We start from the raw sequence: 12,823 nt of genomic DNA on the forward strand, positions 1-12,823 counted from the left end.
CCATCATAATTATAATTTGTGAGGCAAAATTACAAAAAAAGTATTTCTGTATAAAATTTGGCCATATATTCGTAAATTGTATAATTCTGGAGTTTTGTTTTTTTTTTGCTCTGAAATGAAATAAAGATACCCATGAAGCAATTCGGAATGTGGAAATACGTGACGTCATATATCCGTTTACTTTTATATTTAAGAACGGCAAACATGAAAATAGTTAATTTTATATATTATTTTATTTAACAACGCTTACTCATATGGCGCTGGGTTTCCAATGTCCAAATTTATCAAACAAAGCAAAAATGCGTTTTTATATGTTTTGTACACTGCAAATGAACTTGGACATACGTTATTTAAGAACATAACAACCTTGCTCTGTGTGCCAACGAGTACATATCGACTAATTGTAATTTTGACATTTAAGACAAGTTAAGAAATGGTGTTATTGATTCGTACAAAATACATTCGGGTTTAACTTGATTACAGTTAAAGCTATGTTAGGCAATATCATTATTCAAGATGGTTCAAAAATTCGACAACACTGCTTTTCTTTCGATATTGCTTATTCTCTAAGTTTTCTTTCAACAAGTCTGGCAAGTAACTTTTTGTAACCAAATGAAAGCATAACGTCGCCCACAATCCACAATGAATTTATGAAACAGTCATGCGCGGTGTTGCACGTATTGCATACATTTGGGATTTTTTTTAAATATTGGAATGATTTCGGAAATATACTAAAATAACCGTTATAAGATGACACGAGCTTTAAAAGTTTGTATGTAGCAATACCTAATAATTCCTAACTAAAATGTTCAAATTGTTATGGCAGATGAAGCTATCATTGCTTCTGTTTGAATACATTTGAAAACTTTTATCATCTTTAATTTTCTAGAATATTCTTAAATTTAACACTAGCTTTAGTAGCTTGTTTGTAACAATGGCTGTGAATTCTTTAAAAAAATGTTCTAATTGTTCTCCTGTTCTTGCTGATGAGGTAATCATTGTTTCTGTTTGAAAACAAGTTCACACTTAATTAATCATAATAACAATAAGATAAATTTGAGGATACGGTTCTTAGATATACATATATAATAGTGATTGTACTAAATATCAGCTAGTGGTAAGCCACAACCTTACGAACTGTCTAACCGTCCGAAAAGCTTATTATTCCATCGACCTAACTTACAAGGCGTTAAAAATATATTGATATTTATATGAAGCGGTTAAATGACCAAAGAATAATATCTTTGTTAAGAAAAGTAGACGGTGTGTTGTTCGAAAACGGGTGTGTGCTGAACTTATAGCTAGACATTGGTTTTCAGATTTTTTATATTATAAAGTGGAAAGCACCGCTATTTTCAAAACAATTTGTTAGTTTTAATTAATTTAAAATACATGATATTTGAAAAAATATAATGCGGAAAACGCTGCCATTTCTGGAAACAAATTGTTAGATTTAATTAATTAGAAAGAATTGTAAAAAATGTAACGCTTGTGCATGGACTGAAAAGTTTAATCATAAATACTAAATGCGCAAAAAAAGCATTTACTAAGTCGTAGTCATTATAGAAAATACAAAGGTAACTCTCCTACGGTAAAAATACATACACTAATATCGACCAGATCAACCACTTTGACTCTGCTGATTCGTTTATTTATTAATACGGCAACTTGTCTTCTTGTGCTGGTTGTTGCAGGAGAAACCCCTAAAAGACGGCTTTTAAGTTAGTATATTTTTCATGATTGTTTCAACACCTGTCTTAGCGGTAACACTAGGGGTTTCTTACAGGCCTATATATCCTCTAGTAACATGTAATTAAGTGTTAAATCGGTATCATTGGAGTCTATGAAAACTGTTTTAAAGTTTATTGCCTTCTTTTATAAAGTAAAGCTGGAAAGCACGTATAATAATAGACAATGAAAACGATATAAAAGTGAAGAAAGAAGAAATAAAACTTTGTTGGATCAGCATTGATCGAGCAATAACTATTATTATTTTCATATCAGTTCATCATAATACAAGAGGACACTTTTTATATGTATTTATTGTAGTATAAGCTAGCCCCGGAACGTGGCACTTGTTCTATACTGATATGTCTAGTTTTGTTTGACACCAACGATACTAACATTATAAGAGTGTCTAGTCATAATAAATTATGAAAATATTCAGCAATGTCAGACTCAAAGCAAAAAATGTATCCAATAATTGACTTATCTGCATGGGTTTAAATTTCAACTCAACTCACTCACTGTTTGCTTGTATATTATCTAAAATATATAACCTATATAGTATTACCTGTATATGAAAATACAGTCAGATATGCAAGGACGTTAGCACATGCAACCGGGAAGTTCCTTACATATCTGACTGTATTTCTTAGCCGTATCCCAACATCACAGCTTACACTTACACCAGGACTCACATGTCTTGCTACACGATGCTTGAAGATGGAAAATGTGAAGGAAGTGAGAATGCTTTCCTTTTATTAATAGCTGCATGCTGTTTTGATAAAAATAATTGATCAAAACGATAAAATGATTATCTCTAACTTGTTTCTTTGGTCAGTTGGTCTTTGTGTCATTTTATCAATAATACGTTTCGATTCTCCTACTGAATAATCCGTGTAATATCCTATATTTATTTAGCATTGTTAAATTTAGTCATTATGTGCACTGGAATACAGACATGATTTTATCATATAGACGGCAAAACCATGCTACTGCGAAAACAACATAATAATAGTCAAACTAGGATGCCAGTTCCGGTTATCAACTTAACGGAATTTCCTTAACGGCGTTCTTGATGTTTCTTGAACGCTTAGGGAATGCGGCCCTAGTGTGACTGGGGTTTGATGCTTTATAACACATTATACTACTGTTATAGAAGCTCCATTGTTAGTTGTCGGTTTTTATGTTTTCTTTTCATCCTAATGCGATTATAGATACCACATCATTATATTTTGATGAACATGCTTAGTACAGCAGACGACATTAAATGTACATTTTGTTAAACGAATTGCTTCATTTCACGTAATAACCTTTATAAATGCTATTTAACACTATTTTATGTGTTTCAAACTATAATTATTTATTTAGGATAATTTTCTTAAAGCAATCATATTAACTTCGAATATTTTTTATTTAATAAAGACCATGACTTCTAGTATCATTGTCGTTTGTTTATGATTGTAATAAGTATTTTTATGGTAAAGTTTCGTTCGGCCTTTCGCCATTTACACAGTCATACGTTAAACACGACCTATTATAATAGCCCTGACGCCCTTGTTCTTAAGACGTTGTTATTTATTTCAGATGCTAAAAAAACGTATCTATATATGCTCCAAATCTGCGAATGAATTATGTGTTCAAATGGCCATTTCATACTAATTAAACTGTTGGATTTTTTAACTTCATTATCAATGTACCACGTATCCTTGAACTATCACAAGCGAATACGTTCTTGTCTAACAATTCCATTTAACACCGTAGCGTGTTGTTGTTGTTTTTTCAAAATAAACCCAAGCATTTCAGAATCACACTCTAATATGCTTATTTTGTTAAACTTACTCCATACTCTTTTTTTTTTCATTCATAATAATGTCAAATATATTGTCGGTATACATAAAGTATATATCTTAGTTGTATGTATCATTCGTCATGTTTTGTTTTGTTATTTCAACATCTATTTAGTGGGAAATATATAATTCAGTCATATTATATTCTATAATCAATTCCACACCTTGCAATACTCTTGAAATAAATATTTGAAGAAACTGCATTCCCTGTACTTGTCTTTTAACTTAATTACAATGAGACGAAGACGCATAAGACGTGCCGTAGATGCGCCGTATAAGCACGATAATGACGTAATGTCATCTCAGAGAACGGCGAACGATCGCCGGGCAAGAGGCCCCGATAACCATTGCGTTGGCAATGCGACCTCTGTGCGCGCCCGCGGAGAAAAAGGTCAATCGCTATCATAAGTACATGGCTTATTATATCATCGCATATAGATTTTTTTGGTAAATTAAACCTATATCGTTTTAAACAGCTGGTTGTCATGTTTTTGTAATCTTTGGATGTAATTATGATCTCATGGGGCATCATTATGCCTGAGAAGTAGCACGCATCAATGTGTCGTTACCTATAAGATACATTCTTTCAGATGTGATTGTATATATCATTATAAACGATAAATTGTGACATGTGTGTATATATACCATTAAGAATGATAATCTCAAAATGAAATTATTTTGATTTTTAAAATTAAAGGTATTCTCTTTATGGCCTCATTAGGACATCCAAAGATTCCCAAAATAAATCCTCTTAGTTCTAAACCGTTTCAACAGCGAGCATTTGTAAATATGTTTGGAATTAAATGTTAGCGTTTCTTTATGTATGTATACATATACGGAAACGGGAGCTTTCATTATTCACCATAAAATCGAAGCTGGCAAAATGTGAATGTTAATTGTTTACAGCTTTCAACAGGTTGTCGAACATGTTGTCGCCCAAAGGATAACATATACAGTTTGAATTTTTAAATATTTGTTTATTCGTGAATACGATTAATAGTTTGACAATCATGGATACATATTTAACACTGTTTGACATAAGCCGTATTTTGTTTAGGAATTATTTCCATCACCTTTTTGTTAATTTGCAGATGCATATGATTATATGTCAGCAAGAATATGTGCAAAATAGTTACATATATAGCTCAAAACGTAGGAAAACGTACAAATGTGTTAATGGGCATGACGCATTACACAAAGTAAAAGCCAACAAATTGCATTGACTACAGTGAATTAACTTTAATCGCTATGAATGTTTGTGTTCATCCGTTTTGTAATATTAAGAATCTTTGGTATTATTCATAAAACGTGTTACTCAATGTATAGTCAGAGCTGCTAATGAGCTCCGACCTCTGACTAATGTTATCCTTAGTTTTTAGTTAGCAGGTTTTTGTACAGGGAGAGTTGTGTTTACTAACATTAGATGTATATAGTTATTAAAGTATGAAACATGGAACTGTATTTAAAGATGACATTGGTGTCGGAGCTTTTCTTTGGCTAGATATCTTAACTAGGGTTGAGTTTTGTATTGGGAACGATATGGTGTGGGTTTACGTGCTACGGGATCGAGTATATTGAATTGAATGGATTATATGGCATACAAATACCACGGTTTTAAACATTGGATACACTTATCAAACTGTGAAATAGAGATTATGTCATATAAAATATGTTTCGTCCGGTTGTTTCAAAAGAAACAAAATTTAAATATAAACATGTACAATAAGATATTTCAGCTGGTTGTCAATAACAAACGTGTCAAATGAATTTCACATTGCATTTTAGTTACTCCTTAATCAGAAGTGAATCATCAAACATAATGTTCGAACATTTCAGGGAATGCCCTTTTGTCGAAGGTGATCTTTATTGTAAATTTGGTTAGTTTTTTTCATTTCCCACTCCACCGTTAAAAATTGTGTATTCGTTTTGATTGCTCGATTCATGCTTGCGTTTAACAACGCAAGTATATTCCGGATATATGTCTGTTTCATTTCTCCTCACATGATTATAGTAATTCTCAGTATTTGAAGAGTCGTATAAAGGGTTGATATCATATGTTGAAGATCTATCGATGTCAGGATCGATGACGTCAGAAGCATTGACTTCAGCCTCCCTTGTTATAGTGACGCAACCCGAAATATTTTTAAGTTCGGTCGGGGCATCGATGTTTTCACCATCCTTTGTCGTCTTCCGATGGCTTCGTCTGTCAAATGTATTTAGTTATATGCTAACTGTGAATGCATACTATTACAGGTTATATTGCTTCTATTACAAAGTTTTGACATTTAGAAGTGAAACTATATTACTTTATTTTTACCTTATTTATTCTGAATATGGAAATTTATGTAATCATAATGAGATCTTATACAACTAATTAATAAGATATGCTTAAATAGACACAATATACTTTGATATTCAAAAACTTTAATTATTTCTTATAAGTATTGTTAATAAAAACAATATGTGTAGGGACTGAAAATGACTTTTTTACCGCTTTAGAAGAAACACTGTCAATATAACTGCAACAAATAGACACACGCCGACCGGTACAGCAACCTTCACTGGTAACAGGCCATCTCCCGTGTCTCGGGCTGTCAAGATGAAAATGTTAAGATGGGATATTGCGTGCGTCCGCGAGTGCGTGCATGTGTGCGTGCATGCGTGCGAGTGTGTGTGTCTGTGTGAAATGAAATCATATTTGTTTGTCTTGTGGTTTTCCTTTAACCAGGTTTTGTGGTATTGTTCTTAAAATATAATCAATCCAATCATCGTATTTTGGATTACTTTGCATTTAAACTACTGTTCTCATTCTAGTTGAATCATAGATTCACATAAGTAATTAGCCGAGTCCTTTATTGCTATGGTATTATTCTTCTCTAAATATCACATCTTAAGTTGTTATTAGTGATATCAAATGTTTCAAAAATGGGCTAACCATCTGCGATCTTTAGGAGCTCTGTTGCACTTGATGTGTCAAAAAGTGTTGAAGCTACAGTGCTTTTTGTTATGTCTGTTCCTCGGTATATTTCTTGGGTCGTTAATGTTGTTGTTTCTACGATGGAAAATCAAATTCAATATAAATATATAAATCGGAATTTGCATAAGTGATGAATGTCCATACAGAACACAGTATCTTGTTTAAAATGGCAAAAATAATAAAAAAAGGTGTTCTGGCAGATATTATTTGCACAATATTTCTTTAAACTTCTTGAGTGTCTAGTACCGCACATACTTTGTTTGATTGTGATCTGGTCTTGCAAAATATGAAAAAAAATCCTTAGATCACCAAAGGTATTCATAAAAAAATCCATAATAAACAAGTTGTAGTTTTTAAACCAGTGCTTAAAAAAGATATCCCCAAAACAGTAAAGCTGCGATCGCTCGAGGGCGCCAGGGTCCGAGCTAAGACCTTGAAGGAACCGATGTTTCGAACGACCAAAGTTTCCATTTCCCAGTCTGCTATGAATTGTCTTTCACTGTTGTTTTTTAAGTATGAAGTCGTCAAACTGAATGTTTACTTCGACACCGATTATGTATTGCGTTGTGGATATCGCTCATATGTTAAAAGGCTGTCTTATACTTAATGTAAAAGAAAACCCAATACCTTTAATTAGTAAAGTTTATTTTTATCAAAAGCATATTTTCTAAACAAGCAACTTTGACAGTGCGTAATAAAATCATACTTACATAACTTCTCAAATTACTTTATAAACTTATAGCGGCCATGCGTAAACAGTATTAACAGTTTTTGTCACACCTTATCAAAATTACTCAACAAATTACTTACAAACAAATGCTTTTTTTATTTCGGACACGCGTTCGGGAAAAAGTGTGAAATTATGACCTCGAGGGAGTCATAAGGTGTTGTTCATGATTTGTGTATTTGGGACCGGCTATTGTGCTCGGCACCTCGACTTATTTAGATTTCGATGCAGTGTTGGTATATTTTATATGAAAATAGAAGGAAAAATGTTCAGTACTAAGCTTCGACCAGGAAGGACCAGCGGTTCACGAACGACCGCCTGTTAGAACGACCGCAGATTTACTGTATCTATATACTTCAATGACACATAAACACATGATTGAACACTTAAAGTCATTTTCAACAAATGACGTTAGGTGTTTTAGGGATTTAATTACAAATTATAACACAATACGTTTTAGTTGAAAGTTTATCCGATGCTTTTAGTATGATCAAATGTTGCAAAAATGGGCTTACAACCTGCGACTTTCGAACTCGCTTTTGCACTTGAATTGTAGACAGACGTTGAAGCTACAGTGCTAGTTATTCCGTCTGATCCTTTGTATATTCCTTGGGTCGTCAATGATGTTGTTTCTACGATGGAAAACCAACAATTTATGGCAATATGTTAATTTGCATATGCAAAAGAGTTTCATGTTTATACAAAACACAGTACCTTGTTTACACACACTTTTATACTTGTTATTAAGAGACCCAAGATGACAATAATAAAAAAATAAATGTTCTGGCAGATATTCTTTGCACGATACTTCGTTTAACTTCCTGAGTGTCTAGTACTGCAAACACATCGTTTGATTGTAATCTTGTATCGCCAAATATGAATAAAAAAAACAAATTCCTCGCAGAAATTCATTACATAATGCAAAATACAATATATATATATTTCAATGGGTATGGTTTTAAAACTATAAAAAGAAACGAACACATAATTGAACTCCGAAAATCATTTCCAACCTCATGACCTCAGGTATATTAGGGATAGACTTAACGTAACCACAGGAAATAAGACAACGTATTTTAGTTGAAAGTTTATCTGATTCTTTGAAGATAAATAAAACAAAAAACAATAGGCACAATTGATACCTGTTGAAAACGTCTACTGTATTAAAATGTAAAGGTCATTTAAAAAGAAATTGTTTTACTAAATTTAGATTATTGCAGTGTTTTACAGATAGGTAAGAAACTGTTGTCAATAAACGAACTGAAATGTGTAATTATCATATTTATGTCGGATTCCTAAACTGTTTTGACTTTTTGGTATTTCTTTGAGACGCATATGCATATACAAATTAATTGTCAAGATTCCTGGGAATTTCAAGGTTGTCTTTAATTTCCTTGGCAAGTCTTGGGATGTCCTTAAGTATTGCTGGGATGTCCTTTGGTAGGTGTTTTTGTCATTGTGTAGTCATTTGATGTCCTGAGGTAGTCATTGGGTGTCCTTTTGTAGTCCTGGAATGTCAATGGTAGGTCATGGGTTTCGTTTGGTGGTCATGAACTGACCATGGATAGTCCTAGAGTGTACTTAGGACGTAATGGATAGTGTGTCCTTATGTAATTCTAATGTGTTTTTGTTAGATTTAAGGTGCTCTTGGTAGTTCTGAAGTGACCTTAGGTAGTTCTACAAAGCCATTATATTGTAATTGTATGTTTAAATGTAGCTAAGGCACAGCTTGGGCTGTTTTGAAGTAGTCCCGAGTTTCCTTGGGTTGTCAGAGCACGTCTTAATTAATTAACTTTAACCAAGATGACAAAGAGCCAAACAATTTAATCAATCAAGTTTCACGATCGTTTGGTTGAAACATTTATTTCATCTAGTGCTACCGATGTTATACGATCTTTTAAGACAGTGGCTTCTTGACTCTACATGGAATTGAACATGATATAGAAAGGAAAATTTAATTTATTATTTTGATTTTGTGTGTAGATAATAAACTTCGGCATGATTGGTCTGACCTTTTTTATTAAAAGTAGTTTGAAATTGTCGCGTCTAAAAGTTACAAAGTTATATTTCCAATATTTCACCGAGTGACCTACTTTTCTACCTGGTTCATTACTGATTTCACGTTTTTCTATAAATACTAACGTCAATTTTGAAAACAATCAAACTATGTTTGAACAACGCTCGCTCGATCGAAATTGTTCAAGTGAGTTAAAAACGAAAGACGGAGGGAAATGATTTTTGTTCATTTTATTTCATCAGTTTGTATATAAGTTTGAATATAAGGTTTTAACTGAAAGTAATACATACTGAACTAAAATATAGTGATGCTTAAGTGGCATACATACAATTAGCATTAATTGTAAACTTTTTGACAAAATAATGTATATCCCTCAAAATTAGAATATACTCATATCTGATCCTTTTTCCAGAGTTTATAGTAAAATTTTGACCCACAGGCTATCCATGGATAAAATGTTCATAATGACTTTTAGTCCAAAAACTGTTTTTATTTTCAAACTAGAGGCTTTGCTCTACCAGATGGTGTGTGTGTCACAAAAGTACATATGTTTTGAAGGCTTTTCAAGAGTGTGGCCCAAAACTGTATATTATACATATTTAAGTATGAGCAAGAATATTGATGTGGGTAGTATGTGTGTTATGAAAAACTGCACGGAGGGCATATTCCTTTCACTGACCGATCCAGCAAGATTGCACCCCAAACCTTTTTTGTTAATAGCATTGGATGATAACTGTTTTCATAAGTAATGTATATAAAAAGGTTATATCGCTAAAACGATCGTATACATTACATAAGTACCTATCGTTAAGCGGAGCGCTGGAGTATGACGCGAATAAATGGATCATTTGAAAATACACCTCCTCAGACTGTGTATGATATTGAATTTCATTTGAAACTTTTGAATGAAAGGAACGATAATGAAAATAGTTCCTTTATTATAAAGTAATATATATATCCTTTATAAATGATTAAGACTTTTTCAGAACAATTTAATCTGTATAAGTAAGGGCCTATGGTTCTTTAATTAAATCAGATGATTATTTAATGTATGTTAAACATAATTTAAATAAAGTGAGGAGTTTTTTTATTATATATTTGAGACAATGGCAAATATCAAATAATTGATCAAAGATCACAACAAACATTCCTTTGATATATAACCTTTTACTGTTTTTACTGTACTTTTAATATAGTGTCTCTTTAAGTTTTATGTTACGTCCTACCTGGGCATATCGGCTGGGTGCATATATCCACGTCCATGCATCCACGATCGTTTGTTCTTCCCCGGTTCCCAATTCCGCAGGTAACACTACACGCAGACCAGGGTCCACAGGGACGGGAACAAGACGCTTTAAGATGAACCACATTAAAAATGTGAAATAAATATCCTCTTATTTAAATGTGCATGTAATATGGATTATTATGTCATCTATTATTAACACAATTTCAAACGTGATAAAGTGAAGAACTATTGGGAAAAATCTTACTGTTGGAATACCAATGACGAAGTAATAGATATAACTTATCAACATCAAACTGCCGTACTTAAGGGTCCATTTATAGTGTTTAATTGTTATAATAAAACGTCGTCAATTTTACCCTTTAAGGACGGGCGTTTCCGCACGCTTCATGTTCTTTTTGCTTTTAAATTACATAGTTAAATTTTATTTACACCTTGTATCAATAATGTTGATTTCAAGCATTGTATTATGTATACATGTGATAAGTCACATGTAAAAGTAGATTGTAAACTGTCATCATTTTCTTTTAATGTTTAATAGTAAAAAATGACAGAAAATGATGAATTCTTTTTTAATATTAATGAAAAGTTCATTAAAATCTAGATCATATTTGGCTATTAAAATATGTGGTATGTAACCTGTTATAATTTTAAGTTATTAAATAGCATTGTTGTTTGTGTCACATGATTAGTTGACATGTCATGGTTTTGAAAAATACTGATTTGATGCAGATATGATTGTAATATTACTTAAAGTAAATATTAAACTTTACACATCATGTGCTGGGTATGTATTTTTTCTTCATTACTGAAGTTTCTATTTTGTCTTAGAGTTGTTATTGAAATGTATTTAATTATTTGGCTGTACTCTGTGACTTTTTTTGGTGTTTCATATAAATGTTCAATTAGATCCTATATTTCTCACACATTTTGTATGCTGGACAAAAAGAAACAGATTGGTTCTATTTGGTCCTGAAAGTTAAAAACAATGTTAAAAGGTCACCAAATAAACTTTAAAAGCTCACAATAAAAATATCAATACAGAATGACCATGTCAATATAGATTTATTGATAATTTAATAATTAGCTAAATAGTATAGTATTCCAACGCCCATTGTTGCATTATAGCTTGAGTGTATGGTTTGTTAGTGGTGTTATATTTGTGTCTGTGGTGTAAGTTTGTTTTTGGTGTTTGTATTTGTGTATGTGATGTTGGTTTGTGTGTGTCTATAGATCATTGTCGTATTGGTCCTTGCATTGTGTCCCTGAACTGGGATTATATTTAGAGTTTCGACTACAGGGCATGTCCCTGTTGTTGTTTTTTCCACTGTATTTTTTACCCTAAGCGGCATAACGATTTTTTTCTATACCGACAGAGACAGGGGATTGGGAATATTGAGACGTGAATGCATACATCCAGACATCACAGAATTCACAGAGTGAAATACAAACAAAAATATCCGGTTGCGATACCTTGGCTCTCCACACATATACATGCCCTTTGTAAAAGCGCCGATACACATGCTTAATCATTTTTACTAATTAGCCATATATTCGTTATATGTATGCGTTACACCAACGTCGTCTCGTAATGCTTTGACACGATGTTTTTGGTTTTTCACATTGGTCTTTGTGTCCTTTTACTGGTGTTCTGCGTCTTTTTATTAAAAATGATATCTTGATATCTATTAAGCTTTCTTACTGACATACAAAAGTCAAAATATTTAATCGACAGAATGCATAATATTTTTCTTGAGTTTCATAAAACACGTTATATTTAAATGCAAAACAGATGCCCTATAATTATAGCAAGGAGGTATGTGACGTTCACTTTTATTCATTAGTATTATCATAATCAATTTAAAATTGTAATAAGAGATGACAAAACAAATGTACTAACCACAAGAGGGCATATTCCTTCACCAGCTCAACAACAAAGAACAAGGAAGTTTATTTCTCCGTTAAGATTCTATCATCTTTTCCGTATGATTAAACCTACTAAGAGCGTCATTAAAACACTCAAATAACCTGGTTTAGTAATATGCGTCTTGCGATTTTTCATCCTGTCAACCGTGATGGGTAAAATGTAATCTCACAAAGACATTTTAAACAGAATATTAACTGTTTACACTAGAATAAATTCAAACTAGAGTTAAACATTAAAATAAAATTCAGATTAATGAGAACCATATTATTAGCATCAATTTAGATTTCATTTTACCGACGATAGTTGATAAAGACAAATGAGAAGATAATTTAAAGTTTGAACAGTTTCGCGAGACAGACA

At 32.3% G+C, this 12,823-nt stretch overlaps 1 protein-coding gene across 2 annotated transcripts; it reads right to left on the reverse strand.

The window, feature by feature from the left end:
* Nucleotides 1–4,608: 4,608 nt before the first annotated feature.
* LOC128236470 (uncharacterized) lies at nucleotides 4,609–12,520 on the reverse strand. Of its 2 annotated transcripts, XM_052951341.1 has the most exons (6): nucleotides 12,437–12,520; nucleotides 10,520–10,645; nucleotides 7,795–7,908; nucleotides 6,508–6,624; nucleotides 6,064–6,163; nucleotides 4,609–5,775 (listed from the first exon to the last, which is right to left on the reverse strand). In XM_052951341.1, exons 1-6 carry the CDS (start codon nucleotides 12,447–12,449, stop codon nucleotides 5,451–5,453), a joined length of 795 nt encoding a protein of 264 aa, XP_052807301.1. In that variant the 5' UTR covers nucleotides 12,450–12,520; the 3' UTR covers nucleotides 4,609–5,450. The 2 variants fall into 2 exon arrangements, with proteins under 2 accessions (XP_052807301.1, XP_052807302.1); XM_052951342.1 differs by lacking the exon at nucleotides 6,508–6,624.
* Nucleotides 12,521–12,823: the final 303 nt, after the last annotated feature.

The sequence above is a fragment of the Mya arenaria genome, chromosome 6 (assembly GCF_026914265.1).
Source record: "Mya arenaria isolate MELC-2E11 chromosome 6, ASM2691426v1".
In the NCBI taxonomy this organism is placed as follows: domain Eukaryota; kingdom Metazoa; phylum Mollusca; class Bivalvia; order Myida; family Myidae; genus Mya; species Mya arenaria.

Coding starts and splice junctions, on each gene's coding strand:
- LOC128236470 (XM_052951341.1), bottom strand. Junction 7,909..10,519: donor CACCCAGCCGATATGCCCAG/GTAGGACGTAAC, acceptor TTTCCATCGTAG/AAACAACATCATTGACGACC. Junction 5,776..6,063: donor ACAGTGTTTCTTCTAAAGCG/GTAAAAAAGTCA, acceptor TACATTTGACAG/ACGAAGCCATCGGAAGACGA.